Source organism: Phyllobates terribilis, unplaced genomic scaffold, assembly GCF_046119375.1.
Source record: "Phyllobates terribilis strain yellow unplaced genomic scaffold, ASM4611937v1 Scaffold_3__8_contigs__length_932513732, whole genome shotgun sequence".
NCBI classification, from domain to species: Eukaryota; Metazoa; Chordata; class Amphibia; order Anura; family Dendrobatidae; genus Phyllobates; species Phyllobates terribilis.
Window position 1 is genome coordinate 481,137,939 of NW_027362763.1, and position 21,582 is coordinate 481,159,520.

Here is a 21,582-nt window from a genome sequence, read left to right on the forward strand (position 1 = left end):
ATGTGCATGTGGGGTTTATTTTTTATTATTTTATTTTGAATGGGGCAAAAGGGGGGTGATTTTAAACTTTTTTTTAATTTTTTTTTAAAACTTTTTTTTTTTTTTTTTTTACACTTTTTGCTTCCTTCTATAGTCTCCATAGGAGACTAGAAGCAGCAACTGTCCAATCGCCTCGGCTACATAGAGGTGATGAGCAGAAATGCTCCTGTACTATGAGCGCCGACCACTAGGTGGCGCTCATAGCAATCTTTACATGACAACCACTGGGGTCTGCTGCAGACCCAGGGTTGTCATGCCCACCCATCAGTGACCCGTGATCACGTGACAGGGTCACCGATGGGCGGGGTAAGTGACGTGCTTCCGGCGCGGCGCTGTTAAATGCCGCTGTCAGAGATTGACAGCGGCATTTAACATATCAACAGCCGCAGGTGGATCGCGATTCCACGGCTGTTGCGGGCACATGTCAGCTGTAATAATCAGCTGACATGTGCTTGGTTCAGTGCGGGCTCAGCGCTGGAGACCACGCTGAACCAACCTTTCCGACGTGGTGCATACTATTACTGACCATGTCGGAAAGGGGTTAATACCTTTTTAATGGCTAACTGAAAAGATGGTAACAAATTGCAAGCTTTCGAGACTACTCAGGTCTCTTCATCAGGCATAGAATAACACAAAATCTGAAGAATCGCATATTTATACACAACAGGGAAGAGGCCCGAGTAGTCTCGAAAGCTTGCAACTTGTTACCTTTTAATGGCTTATTGAAAAGATGGTATCAGCCACTGAGTACTCTCAAATCTAAATATTTTTCTATTTGCATTTTAAGTTTCCTCGAACTACTGGCAGACTCGGATTATGTTAACCTGGATTGTGCCACATGTTAAGCCATTGCTTGTAGACTCATTATGCCAGGAACTGATTGGCATCACTTAGACCAGGGGTCCTCAAACTGCGGCCCGCGGAGGACTTTCATCCGGCCCGCCGGGCTATGGGCGGAGGAGAAGGGAGCGGTGTCAGCGCCCGCCCTTCTCCCCCGCTTGCTCAGGGCCCCGGCAGGCGGATACTTACCCCTCCGCAGATCCGCTGTCTTCCGTGCTCTGCGCTTCCTGTGAAGTCTCAGGTCAGAGGGTGCGGTGACGTCTTTACACCGCGCCCTCCCGAGTGCGGTCACAGGCAGCGCAGAGCGGGACGCCGCCGCCGCGACGCTGGAGTCCAGACCAGAGCAGCGGCAGCAAGTGAGAAGTGAGGTGAGTATTGGATTTTTTTTTTTTTTAATGTGTGGAGGTATAGGTCATTATATGGAGGGTGACATCCTGCAAGGGGTATAATATGGGGGGGGGTGACATCCTGCATGGGGTATAATATGGGGGGGTGACATCCTGCATGGGGCATGATATGGGGGGGAAAGGGACATCCTGCATGGGGCATAATATGGGGGGGTGACATCCTGCATGGGGCATAATATGGGGGGGTGACATCCTGCATATGGCATTATATGGGGGGGGGGTGACATGCTGCATGGGGCATTATATGGGGGTGACATGCTGCATGGGGCATTATAAAGACAGGGGAGTGATATCCTGCATGGGGCATTATATGGGGGGGGGTGACATCCTGCATGGGGCATTATATGGGGGGGGGTGACATCCTGCATGGGGCATTATATGGGGGGGGGTGACATCCTGCATGGGGCATTATATGGGGGGGGGGGTGACATCCTGCATGGGGCATTATATGGGGGGGGGGGTGACATCCTGCATGGGGCATTATATGGGGGGGGGGTGACATCCTGCATGGGGCATTATATGGGGGGGGGTGACATCCTGCATGGGGCATTATATGGGGGGGGGGTGACATCCTGCATGGGGCATTATATGGGGGGGGGGTGACATCCTGCATGGGGCATTATATGGGGGGGGGTGACATCCTGCATGGGGCATTATATGGGGGGGGGTGACATCCTGCATGGGGCATTATATGGGGGGGGTGACATCCTGCATGGGGCATTATATGGGGGGGAAAGGGACATCCTGCATGGGGCATTATATGGGGGGGAAAGGGACATCCTGCATGGGGCATTATATGGGGGGGAAAGGGACATCCTGCATGGGGCATTATATGGGGGGGAAAGGGACATCCTGCATGGGGCATTATAAAGACAGGGGAGTGATATCTTGCATGGGGCATTGTATGGTGTGAGAAAGGGACATCCTGCATGGGGCATTATATGGGGGGGAAAGGGACATCCTGCATGGGGCATTATAAAGACAGGGGAGTGATATCTTGCATGGGGCATTGTATGGTGTGAGAAAGGGACATCCTGCATGGGGCATTATATGGGGGGTGGCATCCAGCATGGGGCATTATATGGGGGGTGGCATCCAGCATGGGGCATTATAAGGGGGGGAACAGCCTGCATATGGGATTATAAGGGGGAAACAGCCTGCCTATTGGGGACCTTTGCCTGCCTATTGGGTACAGTTACCTACCTATTGAAATACCGGTTGATTTAACTTTACTTGTTCTTCATTTTAAATATTGTATTTGTTCCTGTATTGTTTTTTTTATATTGCAGTGTGCATAGGAATTTGTTCATAGGTTTTTTTAAAAACTATATTCCGGCCCTCCAATGGTCTGAGGGACCGTGAACTGGCCCCCTGTTTAAAAAGTTTGAGGACCCCTGACTTAGACAATAAGATGTCTACTGCTACAGATGTGCTGCAGTTATGAACAAGGACTTGTGTTATTATTATTCTATGGGGTTTACTCTTCTACTTTGAATTCAAAGTGAAATGTGTAGCCTGCTGCTCTTTTGGATGGTACAGCAAAAAATTAAAGTAACAAGCAAAGTGGATGATATTTTCCCATTCCTCATCTATTTACTACTTAAATTAAAAAAAAATCTGTCTGGGATTTTAGACTTGCAGGTCAAGTTATGCTGTAGACTTCCATAACCTGTATAACCCTTTGTATGCATTTTCCACATTATTTACATCTCAATGGGAGAATTGAGATACATAAGATGCTCTGAGTTGTTAATGATGTTGCCCATAGACCATTGTCTCCTCTGTTGCTTTTACAAGCATCAAGGACTCGTGTAAGTCTTTTGCTAGTCTATGAAGCCAAAGCCATAAGTGGCTCATAGACGTAAGATATCTGGAAAGAAAAGACTATTGGTGCCTTAAAAACTGGCTAATTATTATGAACAAGCATTCCCGATAATCTGCTAGTGTGAACAGGCTGCCAGTCACCTGACAAATGGACAAAATGTGTATTTAACAGTTAAAAATGATCTTTTGGCTTGCTTTAAAAATCCACATTCTCATCAGCACATTGGGTGTAAATCAGGGGTCGACAAAGTTGTTCAGAATCTAGGAGCCAGCCAAAAAATTTAGGAGCCAGAATTTTTTTTAAGCAAACTTGGTTTTTAATTTAACAAAAAAAACATTACAAACGTTATAAACAACATTTTACTTTTAAAGATAATAAATATTATATTTTGATATTTTAGATTTTAGGCAACATTCTAGTGTTTTTCACTTTGCTTTTTGTGGCCATGAACATGCCTTGTGATTTTAGAGCTGAAGTACCAGTGGTCCACAGCCTTGGCAGGATCAAACGCCTTCACAGATGGCCCATTCATGGTGATCATAAACAAGTCACTTAAACTTTCTTCTTGCATCCTTGATCTGAATTTATTTTTGACCATGTTCATCAAACTAAATCCTCTTTCACAACATGAGGTTGAGACAGGGAGCACCGCCACAATCGACAACAGGTTTCCCAGAACTGGAAATCTCTCGGTGTTGGAGAGTGCCAAATCCAGAAGCTCACACAGTTTCTTTCCTTTTCCAAGGACCTTAAACTCATACCACTCATTGAGGAGTGAGTGAATGCATTGGTCATCACTTTCAGGTGGAGATAGCTGTTTACGAAAATGATGAGCCAATGCAGTAATCTCAACCACACCGTAGTCTTGCAATGTTGTTCCTGCTGGCCAGGCAAAGGTGTCAAACACTGCGGTGGATCTTTCAATATTTATATCACTTAGAAATCGCACTGTCAAGTATTTAACTGCATGATTAATTAAATTAGCTTTTTCCTGCTGAATTGATGCAGCTACAGTGTTGCTCAGTCCATGTAGCTGTACATTTTGAAACAGTCCTTGAAGAGATGTTCCTGAGACAAATCTGGCCTCATGTTGTTTTGGTGCATCTCTAAGTGAATTGATTGTTGAAATTGTGCTTTTCACATGCAACTCAATTGTACTTAAAAAAAGCTCTTCCCTTTGAAATATAAGTGACAAGTTTTTAAGAATTTCCAGATAGTCCAGTAGAAAATGGAGCATGTGAACAAATTTAAAATCTGTGAGCTTTCTCAGTAAACCATGGGCAGCTGCAGAGGCACTGTCTTTTTCCGCAGCCACACTTTCTAGGTGGATTGTCACGCATTTCCAGTCTTTGACAAGTGCAGACAGAGCACCGACTTTGCTTGCTACCCATCTGACATTATGCAAGTATTGGAATTTCAGAATTGTAAGCTGCAGGTTTTCTGCTACTTGCTTCAGCTGTCGCATTCTCTTAGGTGAGTATTGATAAAATTGGTAGAGTTTCTTTAAAATAGAGTCAAAATCATCAATTAATTTAGCTTGTTTTACTGAACTTAATACACTTAAGTTCAATCGGTGTGCAACACAGTGAATTCCAATTAAATGACTGATGTTTTGGCGTATTTTCTGCACCAAGCCATTTTCGGTCCCAATCATGCTGGCAGCACCATCTGTACCAATGGCAATCAAGTGACTTGAAGAAAGCCAGCCTACAAGACCAAGTGTTCTAAGTTCTTCTGTGAGCGCTTCTAAATATCCATCTGCAGTAGCCATTTCAAGAGGAGAAACAGAAAGAAATACTTCTTTGACCCTGTTGTCCTTGATGTACCTGACATACAGAGTCAGTTGTTCAACCCCTGCTTTGTCAGTTGAGCCATCTAGCATCAAGCTGACATATTTTGCCTCTTTGAGCTCACTGATTAGGTTTTTCCTGATTATTTCTGCAATATGGGAAATAAATTCTTTGCATCTTTTATCGTTTGCATATTCCTGTCGCACAGCACTCCCTAATTTCTCCGTCAACTCTAGCAACCCTTCAAAATCTGTGAAAGGTCTGTTGTTTTTGGCAATATAATAGGCCACATTAAATAGAATGGTCATATGTTTAAAAATGTCTTCATCCATCTTCCTTATACAAGCAGCCAATGGAGTAGCTTCTGGAGCCAACGCTGCATGTTTAGCCTCCACACAATTTAGATGCTGGAGAGACTTTGCTGCTTTTTGAAGGTTTCAAGTTTAAAGGGTCCTGAAAATCCTTTTACGATCCTAGATGCTTGGTCAGCAATGCCAGGGAAGGAAGCACAAATCTCGCATATAGCTATACCAGTTGTATGGTCAAATTTAAGCCATGCGAGTTCTTTACACCATTCTTGCCTAAATCTCCTGGGTCCAGCCGTTTGACAACGGCTTGTTGATGGGGACTCCTCTGCTGGTGGGTCAACTCTTGTTTCTTCAGTTACCTGTTGCCCGGCACTTTCTACCTGTTGCACTGCGCTTTCAAGAGAGGTCTTTGTAAAGAACTGTGTCATTTTCAGTTGCTTTTCATTTTCTGGTATTCTCTCTGTTGCTCTGCGCTTTATTTTTTTCCTGAACCCAGAAAAGAAAAAAAAATGTGCACTTTGCTCTGCTATGCCAATTATAACTTACACATGATCTCTTTACCCTTCTTTGTCCGAGTGGACGAGGCAGTACTCCGGCTTCGTTCTCCCAGCGGCACCTGACTTTGTTCTTCCAGCAGCACTCCGCAGTCCGCCATATAGTACCCATATAATAATGGGATACACTGTGAATATACTGCCATATAGTAACCATATAATTACAGCATATACTGTGTATATACTGCTATACCCTACTTACAAAAAGATTTAGCAATGTAGGACACTCCATTCAGTGGTGGTCCAGCAGGATAGGGTCTCTCAGCACTTCTAGAGAAGATTAAAAATCAATCTGCCTTATTATCCATATATTTTATTTTCTAACCATAAGAAGTTTCAAATCCTTTTTTGTAGGAACAACACTTTTCTAAATCAATGAAACAACATACTCACCTTAAATGTTTTTTGGAGGGAAAAGTAAAGATAAATTGTTCCGTTTTTTTTAAATTTTTACGAATGCTTTAAAAATTGCTTTTTAAAAAAAAATAAATAGATGTCATTACATTTATACATTTTTTTTATATTCTCAGTTTTTTTCTCAGAAAAATCAAAGAAACTAATTTTTTTTAAAAAAATGCCTGTTCCGTTTTTTTGTTGACAAACTGTACATATAGACCCCCTCACACACGGCGTCTCCCCGGGGAGTACGGCCTTTGTATGTACTTACACAGGTAGCGGGAGATGAGAACGGGCCCCCGGCCACAGCGATCCTTCCCCCGTAACCCAACTCTCCCTGTCCAGTCCCGGAGCATAAGGGGGGCGGAGCAAAGTGGAGAAGGCGGCCTGAGCGATACTGTCCCTGCTTCCTCCGATTGGATGACTCCGTGCAGGAGGTGGGATTGGATTGAGAGTATTTTTTTTTCTTCTCAACTCCTCAACTCCTCAAGCACCAGACAACATTTTCTAGGCGCCACTGGCGACCAGGCGCCTGGGTTTGTCGAGCCCTGGTGTAAATATAATGTGCTGCCGAGAACAATGACTGTTTAATGCACAAAGACTGTCTATTGATGTTTGTACAGTGTACATCGGAAGCACGGTTGGCCTGTCTAAACGGGCTATTAAACGACTGTCGGTAGGATTCAGTGTTCCCAGTTGGATGCCCCTTGGAGCCACTAGTCAACCAGTGTAAACCTGGCTTTAAATTCCCATTGGGTATTTCTGCTATGGTCCTTCCTAAAAATGGAAACATACCCTAACATATGTCAGTCACACGTCATCGCTTGGTGGATTCATTGCTTGTCGTTTTGGGACATTTATCCTTGCCACAATAGAAATCCCTTTTTATGTGTCACAATCTTCTGGTGGGCTGGTGGTCCAGAGGAGGGTCAGAGTAGCAGCCTGCGATTCAGAGACAACAGAACTTACCTAGGCAGAGGATGAATTTTCACGACCTGAAGACAATTGAAAAGCAGCTTGTTAGAGGTCATGGCATGTCATGCCTCATTTTAGGTTGCACAAAACATTGGGTTATAGGACATTGATCGTGGTTTCCAAACTGATAACGTTTTGTATCACATCAGCACGTTTTTGGCCACATATTTCTTAGCTTAAAAATGTAGCCTCAGACCACATTGAAAAACGACTGCAATTAGTGGTAAAATGTGTGTGTGCGGTTTCACGGTATGATACACTACCAGCACCTGTGAATACACATTAGGGGAAATCTTTAGACTGTGACCTATAATTTAGAACTGGAATCGAGGAAGAACTCTTCCAGGCAATGTCTGCAAGGCTGGAGGTACACTTTATATTCCCATCTTGTGGTATAAATGCTGGTCTCCGCAAGAGAAATTATACCAGTGCAATGGATAGGATGTGGTGAAGCCGCATGTGTTCAATGAACCTTCACTTGCGTGCAGCGCTTTGAACGAAGCATCAAGTATGCTGCGTTCAAAGCGCTACTATTCCTGACTGTGTGCGCACACCCGAAGATCGTGAATTCCCATGGCAACAATCAGGACCACACAATTATGAAGTCCACACACTCTGTTAACCATGTAGTTGCTGTAGTCATTCCCATCTCCAAAATCATATCCCAAGATGTAGTAGGTGTAATAATGATAATATTAGCAAATACCTCCCTTGAGAAATGTAGTATAGTTCTTCAGATTCGCTATGTGGCTTACCTCATTTGCAGGGCATTGCTGTAGCCATGGTTATGACCACTCATATAGTGACAGACAGCTCTTAGTGGTTATAACCATGCTAAGCTACTGCAATGCCTGCACATAAGGTAAGCTACATAGCGAATCTGAAAAACTATACTACATTTCTCATTGGAGGTATTTGCTAATAATATTATTACACCTACTACTTATTGGGATAGGATCTTGGAAATGGGAATACCCCTTTAAACGGCCATGGTCAGTGCCAACACTGATACTGACTGATACAGCAGGGTGTCGGCTATAGTGTACAGCTGACAGCTGCGGCATTTTCACCAATTATCTCGGGTCTGTTTTAAGTCTTATTGGTGGTCACTAAGGGGTTAAATATCTGTCCTATTTATAGTCTCAGGTTTGTTGCATGGCAATTCTGAAAAGGTTTTTATAAAGAAAAAGGGTGGTAACATTTCTCTTTGTAGAGTGACATACCAGCCTTGGCATGCCAATGTAAGGAGACTTAGTGGCCTTCCCCCGAAACACCATGTCTGGAAATTGAGATTCTGATTTGGCTTTTATCCTAAGTCATATTGCACGACTCATTAAAAGGTCGATTGTGACTTTATGGGATTGCGGCTTCCATCAGGTGGCGCTGCATTGTTCTAGTCCGCTTTCTCTCTGAAGAGGCAGTTTGTATGTAAGGAGGAACTAAGTTGGCCTATGGCTTGAATCGTTATGCTCAGAGAAGGGTTACGTTTAGCCGCTGACAGATGTAAGATAGGCAGGTAATTATGTCTGTACCAAGGGCAGCTGCCGGCCTCACCGACCTTGTGATAGATCTAGTAGTAGTAGATACTCCCGAAATCTGGAGACCCAGGTCATGTGTCTGTAAATGAATGAATGCTAATATAAGCAACGAGCATCTTTCTTGTGTGTTATACCCATTAGTGTTACTTTGCGCTTTTGTGTCTGGGTTAAAACAGGCCTAAAATCCCTTGAGGAAAGCGAGGGAATTCTTTACATTCTTTAGAGGGGAAAGGTTATAGCTGAGGGAATAGCAGCCAGCACCATATAAAATGATTGTACATGTGTAGAAGAAAAAATGTAACGATGGTGTCACTTTATTTTCCGATGACAAGCAGAGAGAAGTGTGAAGTAAGTTATTTTGTGTGCACATAACACACATACAGAAGTCCTCTGCTCGGTTTCCTAGTGCTGAGGAACATTAAATTTGGAGCCTCACTGGCTGTTGTGTTCCCCTTTTTTAGGTATAATGGGCTTTGCGAATAGTTTTAAGTTGTTATTGACCGAATGGTGATCTAGGAAAGCCTGAAATAAGGCCTAGAAAAAGGGAGATAAAACAAATCATTGATAGTGTTCACTTGTTTTCCAAGAGCGTTACACATTAAATAGCATTTTTCTTTTTATATAAAAACAATTTTCATTTTATTTTTTTTTTCTTTTCCCATTAGGCTGTATCAAAGATGGTCTGGCATAACATCTGGTCTGGAGATTTAATGCTACAATGAGGACACACACACGGGGAGCCCCCAGTGTGTTTTTAATATATTTGATTTGTTGTGCCATTGCACATGGCTCCGAGGACAGTACAAATGCTCAAATCCCATTCCTTAATGCCAAATATGATGGCTATCCCATGCTGTACTTCTCTAAGGGAGATGTGGAGAAGTTGCGTGCCCAAGCTACAGGCACCCATCAACACATTGCATCACGCATCAATAAGGCCGTTCACACTATGCTCACCAACCCCTCGGAATACCTCCCACCTTGGGACCCTAAGGACTTTTCTGCCAGATGGAATGAAATTTATGGCAACAATTTGGGGGCACTCGCGATGTTCTGCGTCTTGAATCCTGACAACACTGAAGCACTCGGCATGGCAAGAGAGTACATGGAAAGAATGGCAGCACAGCCTAGTTGGTAGATTTATTTATTTCAAATATTTTATTTTGATGAATGTTTTTACTATCCAATAAGTCTTGCTGAAAATTGTCATGTAAATTATAATGATTTTTAGAATGCTTTTATTTTCTTTCTTTTTTTCCCGATCCTTCTATCGCTCAGTAAAACTGTCTCATTACAGGTCATACTTTCAGCTCTGCTATAGTCTAAACAGGGCTATGTTGGGTTTGATGTATGAGGTAGTGAGGGTTACAGCTGACAAACTAGTATTTGTAGATAAATGTATAATAAAAGTAGGGATAATATCCTGTAAAATATATAAATATTAATCAGGTCAGGGGTAGCTAAGGGCTCAGCTCAGGTAGAGGGTGGAGGTGGGGGCGCTGAAACATCTAAAATGGGCCCCTTACCAGGTAACCCGGATGACAAATACAGTGGTGCACCCTAATCATAGGTATAGGGGAACCTCAGAAGATAAGATGCTGTTACTGAAAACAAATCTCCTTACAAAGGCAAACACCGATATTACCGCCAAAAGGTGACCATATGGTGGTAGATACCAGTCCTGCAGAACATGTAAGAGATTACAGTACAAATGGTGCCTTACAGCAGTCCTTCACTTTTCCATCTGACCCAGAATGACCTAACAACTTCTTCCAGCCATAACTTGTCTGCAGAGATTGCAACAAAGACACATATGGCTTCTCACATTTCCAGCACCATCCTCCTCTCTTCCCAACCTGCACAAACTCCTCATTCTACTGATTTCCATAAGGCCACATGCACACCTCAGTATTTGGGAAGTTTTTTTTTTACACCAGTATTTCTAAGCTAAAACCAGGAGTGGGTGAAAAATGCAGTACTTTTCCTCTGTTCCAATGCTGAACATGTGAATGTGGTCTAATACTGAGCCTCTTCTGCCGTATGTGTCCCTATTACTGCACCTGCTGTGTGGCACAATAACAGCGCTCCTCTTACTGCCCCACATATTAATGCCACCACTGTGCCCCTTACAAAGTAAAATACCTCCTTTGTGCCCTCTAGATTGTAAAACTACCCCCTAGAAAGTATTAATGCTCTAGGAAAGTGTGCACATTTTTCCCCTTGCAAGTAATAGACCCACCCCCCAAAAAACACAGCATGATGACTCCCACAAGAGACCCCAGTGTGTAATGGTTGCTGCATTCCCTCCCACACTCTTTAATGTTCCCCACACTGTATGAGAGCCCCCTCCACAGTAGTTTCTGCACTGTATGGGGGTCCCCAATATATTGATGCGCCCACAGCCACACTAAAAGTTTTAATTTTAATTTAAGAAGACATCATATACTCAATCCAGAATCCTGACAAATCCACCAGCAAAGTGCGGACGGACCAACAGAGTCATTGCGCGAATTCACGCACAGGATGTCGAGTTCAGCGTGTTGACCTCTGGCTGCGCCGTCTCCACCTCGGCCAGTGCTCTTCACCGTTCTGTAGATCGCAGGTTTAAAGTGACCTGCAGTCTACAGAATGGAGAATGGTGCTGCAGGGACATCATATCTCCCTGCAGAGCTTAACTACACTGCTCAAAAAAAATAAAGGGAACACTCAAATAACACATCTTAGATCTGAATGAATGAAATATTCTCATTGAATACTTTGTTCTGTACAAAGTTGAATGTGCTGACAACAAAATCACACAAAAATCATCAATGGAAGTCAAATTTATTAACCAATGGAGGCCTGGATTTGGAGTCACCCCCAAAATTAAAGTGACTTTGGTGGATGGAGCAAGACATGAAGTCCCAGATGTGCTCAATCGGATTCAGGTCTGGGGAATGGGCGGGCCAGTCCATAGCTTCAATGCCTTCATCTTGTAGGAACTGCTGACACACTCCAGCCACATGAGGTCTGGCATTGTCCTGCATTAGGAAGAACCCAGGGCCAACCGCACCAGCATATGGTCTCACAAGGGATCTGAGGATCTCATCTCGGTACCTAATGGCAGTCAGGCTACCTCTGGTGAGCACATGGAGGGCTGTGCGGCCCTCCAAAGAAATGCCACCCCACACCATTACTGACCCACTGCCAAACCAGTCATGCTGAAGGATGTTGCAGGCAGCAGATCGCTCTCCACTGCGTCTCCAGACTCTGTCACATGTGCTCAGTGTGAACCTGCTTTCATCGGTGAAGAGCACAGGGCGCCAGTGGTGACTTTGCCAATCCTGGTGTTCTGTGGCAAATTCCAAGCGTCCTGCACGGTGTTGGGCTGTGAGCACAACTCCCATCTGTGGACTTCGGGCTCTCATACCACCCTCATGGAGTCGGTTTCTAACCATTTGTGCAGACACATGCACATTTGTGGCCTGCTGGAGGTCATTTTGCAGGGCTCTGGCAGTGATCCTCCTGTTCCTCCTTGCACAAAGGCAGAGGTAGCGGTCCTGCTGCTGGGTTGTTGCCCTCCTACGGCCTCCTCCAAGTCTCCTGGTGTACTGGCCTTTCTCCTGGTAGCGCCTCCAGCCTCTGGACACTACGCTGACAGACACAGCAAACCTTCTTGCCACAGCTCGCATTGATGTCCCATCCTGGATGAGCTGCACTACCTGAGCAACTTCTGTGGGTTGTAGAGTCCGTCTCATGCTACCATGAGTGTGAAAGCACAACCAACATTCAAAAGTGACCAAAACATCAGTCGGCAAGCATTGGTACTGAGATGTGGTCTGTGGTCCCCATCTGCAGAAGCACTCCTTTATTGAGGGTGTCTTGATAATTTCCATCTATTGTCTATTCCATTTGCACAACAGCATGTGAAATTGATTGTCAATCAGTGTTGCTTCCTAAGTGGACAGTTTGATTTCACAGAAGTTTGATTTTGATTTACTTGGAGTTAAACAACAGAATATAAGTGTTCCCTTTATTTTTTTGAGCAGTGTATATTGGCGTGCTGCGATACAGAATGCAAATATGTCAGGAAAAGTATATTTGCACTTTGCTAGAATCAAAAGGATACAGATGAGGAGCATTGCAGTAGTGTATATAATTGTAACAGTTTACACTGAACTATATAATTCCAGATAATCTGACCGAGTTAAAGGGGTATTCCCATCTCCAAGATCCTATCCCAATACATAGTAGGTGTAATAATAATAATATTAGCAAATACTTCCAATTAGAAATGTAGTATAGTATTTTTTATTCATTATGCCAGTTACGACCACTAGCAGCTAGCTAACTTAACTGTCACTATATCAGTGGATGTAACCATGGATACCTAAGGTCCTGCGATGCCTGTACATGAGGAAAGAGACATAGCGAATCAAAAATACTATACTACATTTCTAATTGTAGGTATTTGCTAATATTATTATTATTATTATTATTATTTATTATTACACCTACTACATATTGAGATAGAATCTTGGAGATGGGAATACCCCTTTAAGCGGTAAGGAGTGGCATCTATAAGTATAGGGTACAGAGTGGTTAGCAGCAATACATATAAAAGGCCCAACCTCAAGAATCCGTATTCAAATATGCACAGTGATTAGCAGCAGTAAAAAAAAAAGTCATGGATCAATGTTTAAAGTGCACAATGATTAGCAGCAATAAATATATAAAAACCCAGCTTCAAGAAACTAAGTTCAAGCATACGTGATAAGGATTTCAATATACCTCGTGGAGTTAGCCCAAGTCTTGGAGCACTCGCAGTCCTATATGCAAAGAGAGGTTGGAGGGTGCTGCGGAAGTGCACCTAGTGGTAACAAGCCTGCGTGCTGTGAGAGCAGGAGCAATAGCGCAGTGCCCCCGCCTGCTGAATGCGGGGCGAGCCTTTGTGACATTACGCTGCCAGTGCCAGTAAGAATCGCTGAAAGGACCAAACTTCAACCTATGCGTTTGGGAAAACAGCGGTGTCCCTGAGGAAGGAAATGCTGTTTTCTAAAGCGCATAGGATGAAGTTTGGTCCCTTCAGCGATTCTTACCAACAACGTGATGTCACGAAGGCTCGCCCCGCATTCAGGGTCTATCAGCTGGTCTCCAGGAATGTTTGCATTGGGGCACTGCTCTATTGCTCCTGCTCTCTCAACACGCAGGCTTGTTACCACCTGAAGATGTGATTTGATACCATTAGGTGCACTTCCTCAGTGCCCTCCAACCTCCTTGCATACAGGACTGCAAGCGCTCCAAGACTTGGACTAACTTCACAAAGTATATTGAAATCCTTCCAACGTATGCTTGAATTTAGTTTCTTGACGCTGTTTTCTTATATTTACTGCTGCTAATCACTGTGTGCATTTTTGAATACTGATTCTTGATGTGCTAGTCCTGATTATAGATAGATAGAGATTATATATTTATATCTATCTATCTCTGCTAAAGCCCCACTGTATGTAGCACAGGCAATCGGAAGTTTGCAGCTTCTAAAGTAAAAATATTATATTTAAACACAACAAAATATAAAGGTTCAAATCACCCCCCACCCCCTTTCGCCCCATTCAAAATAAAACAATAAAAAAAATCAAATGTACACAACTGGTGTCCCCGCTTTCAGAATCTCCTGATCTATTAATATAAAGAAGAATTACTCTGATCGGTAAACCGCGTAATGAGAAAAAAATCACAACTCCAGAATTTGTTTCCTCTCTCCCCCCACCACTTTAAATAAAAAAAGAACCTATACATGTTTGGTGTCTACAAACTCGTAATGACCTGGAAAATCATAATGGCAGGTCAGTTTTACCATATAGTGAACAGGGTAAAAAAAAAAAATAGTGGAATTGCAATTTCACTGCACTTTGAATTTTTTTCTTGTTTTCCAGTACATGATATGGTAAAACCAATGGTGGAATTCAAAAGTACAACTCGTCCCACAAAAATCAATCCCTCACATGGCCATATTAACCAAACAATTAAAAAGTTATGGCTTTGGGAAGAAGGGGAGCAAAAAAAATGAAAACGCAAAAACTGAAAAACACAAGGAGGTAAAGGGGTTAATGCCGTTGCCAGACTTTGACAAGTGCATTTAATAGGGTGACATTCAGGCTGTAAAGATGCAGTAGCACACAGTCCTTACCTGCCGGGTATGGTGCCAGTTCACCCCGTAAGCCCACTCACACACCCACTACCGACTTGTGCCATACATGTACTGCAGATGTTTGTAAGGGGTAAATGGAAATTCCTGTCGCTTTTCTCAGGACTTGGGCAATATCTTCAATATCTTTCTTCTATAGTTCTTTAAATCTTGGTGGAATCCTTCACCTTGCTCTTCACTTAGGTCACAAAGGTTTTCTGGGAAACAATCCAAGTGTCTACGATGCACCTTGATACTCATTGTACAGCCAAGGTGACGAAAAGAAGGTAGCATTCTTTCTACAAGTTCAGTGTAATGATCTGCTTAAGGCTATGTTCACATGTTGCGGGGTTTTTTTTTCATACAAATTTTTACCTGTGTTTTACAGGACCAGCAAAGTCTGAGATTTCAGAAATCTCATGCACACAGCTTGGGTTTTTTTGTCCTGAGTATTTTGTGCAATACCTTGGTTATTGCAAAATGCAGCATGTCACTTCTTTCATCGTTGTTCATCCATTGAAAGCAATGGATGGTGGAAAAACCGCTGAAAAAACAGCGCAGATATCGGGTTTTGGTGCCAAAACCTGAGGAAGTTGAGTTAAGTGTGTGTGTGTGTGTGTGTGTGTGTGTGTGTGTTTTTTGTTTTTTTTACACTAAACTTTATCAGCATGCAATAGAGACAAATGTACCATGACAAAACCGCTGCAAAAAGCGCAGAAATAACTAAGGAAAACCTGCTTTTATGGAGCCATATTCTTCACTGCCAAGAGATCAGGTTTTGCTGCAGCAAAAAACGCAATGTGTGAACATAGCCTTATAGTTCCCAAGAAAATTTTGTACAGCCATAGTGAAAGAACACCATGCATCTAGATGTCTCAGCATCTTTTAGTGTAAGTCTTTCATGAATCCTCTTGATTTGAGGATACCCACCTTTTTAGCTTCTCCATGGTCAGCTCTGGAAATTTCCTGCTGATGTAGTCGAAGCATTTTCACTCTGTTTGGAGCCTTTACAAACTTCATTAGCCCTAATTTTGTGTGCAGAGGTGGTAAAATGATCTTATTCCTGTCGACCAATGGTTCTACAATTACATTGACTTCTACTACCATGTCTTCTCTGGGGAGCCATTGTTTTCTCACCTAGTGCTCATTATTTGATCTACTATCCCAGAGACCGTAAAACAGGGACACGTAGTGATCCACTCTGCTGTCCCAGGAAAATGTTCACCATCTTTAGATCCTCAGATTGGCCACTGGTGATCAGGGTATGATCTTTTCTGTAGGACTGGAGCAATTGTGTTTTGCTCTTCAGTCATCTTAGTTGAGTGACCTATTGAGATTGATCCGTATTTGTTTTCATTGTGTAAAATGTTCACATTTCCGTCTCTACTCAGAACTATCTATGAACAAATGCTGTACTGCATTGCCACACACTTCTGTAGAACATGCCGCCTACGGTCGGTATAGAATCTCAGATGGTCTCTTATGTATTTGACTCTCACTTATATAGCGCCATTAATTCCACAGTGCTTTACAGACATTATGGGCACTGTCCCCATTGGGGCTCACAATCTATATTCCCTATCAGTATGTCTTTGGAGTGTGGGAGGAAACTGGAGTACCCGGAGGAAACCACGTAAACACGGGGAGAACATACAAACTCCTTGCAGATGTTGTCCTTGGTGGGACTTGAACCCAGGACCCTAGCGCTGCAAGGCTGCAGTGCTAACCAATGAGCCACCGTGCTGCCCGACTATTACCTTAACACTTTTTTAAATACACATTGCATTTACCTTACAGACCATATAAATTGGGAAGCACCTACATCTATTAGTCTTGCTATATATTGAATTACATAATGTTTGAGGTATAGAACACATTTTGGAGAAAGCCATGTTCTAAAACATTGGAAATGTGAACGGGTTGGGAATTTTGTTTTTAATTAGGCTCTTATAGCTGTACGTAGGAACAATGGAGCAGTTTTTTTTTTTTTTTTTAACACTTCTTCCCTGTGTAATTTGCAAAGGGGCATGTCTGTAGAGTTAAGGCCCCGTCACACATAGCGACGCTACAGCGATCCCGACAACTATACGACCTGTCAGGGATCGTTGCTGCATCGCTATGTGATCGCTGGTGAGCTGTCAAACAGGCAGGCTCACCAACGATCAGGGGAGCAGCGACATCGTGGAAAGAATCTTTCCACGATGTCCTGCTCCTGGTTACCAGCCTGCTGAAGCAGGAGCAGGCTGGTAACCATGATAAACAGCACGTTATTAGGGGCACACGCGCACCTAGTAACCCGTTGTTTATCATGGTTACCACTGTGCTACGGAAATAATTTTCGTCAGGGTCACAGAAGAACATATCTCACAACTTTGCAGCCTTTACAAAGTAATTTTCTCCTATAGCCCCTAGATTCCCATTTCATTGCCGTCTAATGTATGATGCCAATCCTGAAAAGTACGTCTGATTTGGAAAGAAATTTTTTTTTTCATATTTTGGTGGAAAATAAGTATTTGGTCAATTACAAAAGTTCATCTCAATTGTTATATATCCTTTGTTGGCAATGAGAGGTAAAACGTTTTCTATAAGTCTTCACAAGGTTGGCACACACTGTTGCTGGTCTGTTGGCCCAGTCCTCCATACAGATCTCTTCTAGAGCAGTGATGTTTTGGGGCTGTCACTGGGCAACACGGACTTTCAACTCCCTCCAAAGATTTTCTATAGGGTTTAGATCTAGAGCCTGGCTAGGCCACTCCAGGACCTTGAAATGCTTTTTACGAAGCCACTCCTTCGTTGCCTTGGCAGTGTGCTTGGGATCATTGTCATGCTGAAAGACCCAGCCACGTTTCTTCTTCAATGCCCTTGCTAATGGAAGGAGGTTTGCACTCCATCTCACGATACATGGCCCCATTCATTCTTTTATGTACACGGATCAGACATCCTGGTCCCTTGGCATAGAAACAGCCCCAAAGCATGATGTTGCCACCCCCATGCTTCACAGTAGGTATGGTGTTCTTTGGATGCAACTCGGCATTCATTCTCCTCCAAACACGCCGAGTTGTGTTTCTAACAGCTCTACTTTGGTTTCATCTGACCATATGATATTCTCCCAATACTTTTCTGGATCATCCAAATGCTCTCTAGCAAACTTCAGACGGGCCCAGACATGTAATGGCTTAAGCAGGTGGACTTGTCTGGCACTGCAGGGTCTGAGTCCCTGGTGGCGTAGTGTGTTACTGATGGTAGCCTGTGTAACCTTGGTCCCAGCTCTCTGCAGTTCATTCACTAGGTCCCCCCGTTTGGTTCTGGGATTTTTGCTCACCGTTCTTGAGATCATTATGACCCCACGGGGTGAGATCTTATCAGTGGTCTTGTATGTCTTCCATTTTTCCAGTTATTGCTCCCACAATTGATTTCTTCACACCAAGCTGCTTGCCTATTGCTGATTCAGTCTTTCCAGCCTGGTGCAGGGCTACAATTTTGTTTCTGGTGTCCTTCGACAGCTCTTTGATCTTCACCATAGTGGAGTTTGGAGTGTGACTGTTTGAGGTTGTGGACAGGTGTCTTTTCTACGGATAACAATTTCAAACAGGTGCCAGTACTACAGGTAATGAGTGGAGGACAGAGGAGCCTCTTAAAGAATAAGTTACAGGTCTGTGAGAGACAGAAATCTTGCATGCTTGTAATTGACCAAATACTTATTTTCCACCAAAATTTGAAAATCTTTCTAAATCAAGCAATGTGATTTTCAGGATTTGTTTTTTCATTTTGTCTTTCATAGTTGAGGTCTACCTATGATGAAAATTACAGGCCTCTCTCTCATCTTTTTAAGTGGGAGAACTTGCACGATTGGTGGTTGACTAAATTCTTTTTTTCCCCACCGTGTGTATATGTTTGTGTGTGTATATATATATATATATATATATATATATATATATATATATATATATATTACAGTACAGACCAAAAGTTTGGACACACTTCCTCATTTAAAGATTTTTCTGTATTTTCATGACTTTGAAAATTGTACGTTCACACTGAAGGCATCAAAACTATCCATTAACACATGTGGAATTATATACTTAACAAGAAAGTGTGAAACCACTGAAAATATGTCTTATATTCTAGGTTCTTCAAAGTAGCCACCTTTTGCTTTGATGACTGCTTTGCACACTCTTGGCATTCTCTTGATGAGCTTCAAGAGGTAGTCACCAGAAATGGTTTTCACTTCACAGGTGTGCCCTGTCAGGTTTAATAAGTGGGATTTCTTGCCTTATAAATGGGGTTGGGACCATCAGTTGGGTTGTGCAGAAGTCTTGTGGATACACAGCTGATAGTCCTATTGAATAGACTGTTAGCTGCTTTTTTCTTGCCATAATACAAATTCTAAGTAAAGTAAAACGAGTGGTCATCATTACTTTAAGAAATGAAGGTTAGTCAGTCCGAAAAATTGGGAAAACTTTGAATGTGTCCCCAAGTGCAGTTGCAAAAACCATCAAGCGCTACAAAGAAACTGGCTCACATGAGGACCGCCCCAGGAAAGGAAGACCAAGAGTCACCTCTGCTTCTGAGGATAAGTTTATCCGAGTCACCAGCCTCAGTAATCGCAGGTTAATAGCAGCTCAGATTAGAGACCCGAGTTGCCACACAGAGTTCTAGCAGCAGACACATCTCTTCAACAACTGTTAAGAGGAGACTTTGTGCAGCAGGCCTTCGTGGTAAAATAGCTGCTAGGAAACCACTGCTAAGGACAGGCAACAAGCAGAAGAGACTTGTTTGGGCTAAAGAACACAAGGAATGGACATTAGACCAGTGGAAATCTGTGCTTTGGTCTGATGAGTCCATATTTGAGATCTTTGGTTCCAACCACTGTGTCTTTGAGCGATGCAGAAAAGGTGAACTGATGGACTCTACATGCCTGGTTCCCACCGTGAAGCATGGCGGAGGAGGTGTGATGGTGTGGGGGTGCTTTGCTGGTGACACTGTTGGGAATTTATTCAAAATTGAAGGCATACTGAACCAGCATGGCTGCCACAGCATCTTGCAGCGGCATGCTATTCCATCCGGTTTGCATTTAGTTGGACCATCATTTATTTTTCAAAAGGATAATGACCCCAAACACGCCTCCAGGCTGTGTAAGGGCTATTTGACCAAGATGGAGAGTGATGGGGTGCTACGCCAGATGACCTGGCCTCCACAGTCACCAGACCTGAACCCAATCGAGATGGTTTGGGGTGAGCTGGACCGCAGAGTGAAGGCAAAAGGGCCAACAAGTGCTAAGCATCTCTGGGAACTCCTTCAAGATTGTTGGAAGACCATTTCCGGTGACTACCTCTTGAAGCTCATCAAGAGAATGCCAAGAGTGTGCAAAGCAGTCATCAAAGCAAAAGGTGGCTACTTTGAAGAACCTAGAATATAAGACATATTTTCAGTTGTTTCACACTTTCTTGTTAAGTATATAATTCCACATGTGTTAATGGATAGTTTTGATGCCTTCAGTGTGAATGTACAATTTTCAAAGTCATGAAAATACAGAAAAATCTTTAAATGAGATGTGTCCAAACTTTTGGTCTGTACTGTATATATATATATATATATATATATATATATATATATATATATATATATATATATATATATATATATATATATATATATATATATATATATATATATATATATATATTTATATTTATATATTATCTTATTCCCCCAAAATTTATACGGCTAGAAACTAAGTGGAAGCTGCAGAAGCTACATGAATCACACTTGTGATTTCCTGTAATCATTGATTCACTCAACCAATTCGAAGAGGAGTTACGTTCTGTGCGATTTATTTAATTTATTTTTTTCCCAGTCTATCTTTTAGGTCTGGACCCTGTCGATATGTAATAAGGGGTTTCCCTAGTGCGGTACTTTGTAAATCTTTGTCCGCTCCAAGGATGTGCCAAGTTTTTGTAATGGATGATCGTATGGTCTGATCCATAGGACTGAACTCAAAATTAAAGACCAATCTTTTAGGACGACTACTGTTATTATTCTTGGAACCTCTAGAACATGTTAACAAAGAGGTCTGTGAAAATTGACTTGCTTGTTATGCACTATTCAGCACATACCTTTTAGGTATGGCTGTATATAAAAATCATGATCTCACTTGAAGCCTAGCCACAGGCCGGGTTTCATTGGAGTGCCGTGATGACAGACGTGGGTGTCTTCAGCATGACTCCTGACGGCCATAGCAACCCATCGAAGCGCTGCGTGTCATCAGAAGTGGAGAGAGGGAATGGCAAGCCCCCATGCTGGCATTTCGTAAATGCCGCTGTCTGATTTCATAGCAGCATTTAACAGGTTAACAGCCATGGCTGGAAGTCTGCCCAGCAGCTGTTGCTGGGTATGTGGCAGGTTCAGCTCCTGAGCCCACTCCATACACCTGCTCTTAACTTGTGCCTACATGTACTGTAGATTTCGGCAAGAGGTTAACCCAATTGCTCATGATGTAACTGTAGTTCGCAACTGTGGAGGAGACTTAAGAGCTGAGACTCCTCCATATGCGACAAATGTTCAAAACTTTGCGATAGAGGTTGATCAACCTATGTTTTCTCTAATTTATGTGGCAAAGAGCTTAGGTGCTAATTTCACTGGAGCAGACCATACTGCTCCCTAATTCATCAGAAAATGAACATTGTATGTAGGAATAGCACACCAAGAATAGGCCCAAAAAGATACTGTGGGTATTTTATTTTT

At 42.8% G+C, this 21,582-nt stretch overlaps 2 protein-coding genes across 4 annotated transcripts in view; one reads left to right on the forward strand and one right to left on the reverse strand.

Annotated features, from left to right (window-relative positions):
* The window catches only part of DSE (dermatan sulfate epimerase), a 61,678-nt gene that overhangs the window by 15,629 nt on the left and 24,467 nt on the right, over positions 1-21,582 (forward strand). For all 3 annotated transcript variants that reach the window (XM_073675887.1, XM_073675889.1, XM_073675888.1), the window contains one exon: positions 9,338-9,806. In XM_073675887.1, the coding sequence (XP_073531988.1) occupies positions 9,391-9,806 (416 nt within the window). In that variant the 5' untranslated portion in view covers positions 9,338-9,390. The remainder of the gene's footprint in view (positions 1-9,337; positions 9,807-21,582) is intronic.
* Positions 3,527-5,233, reverse strand: LOC141258570 (zinc finger protein 862-like). Its single transcript, XM_073673545.1, has one exon. It carries the CDS (start codon positions 5,231-5,233, stop codon positions 3,527-3,529), a length of 1,707 nt encoding a protein of 568 aa, XP_073529646.1.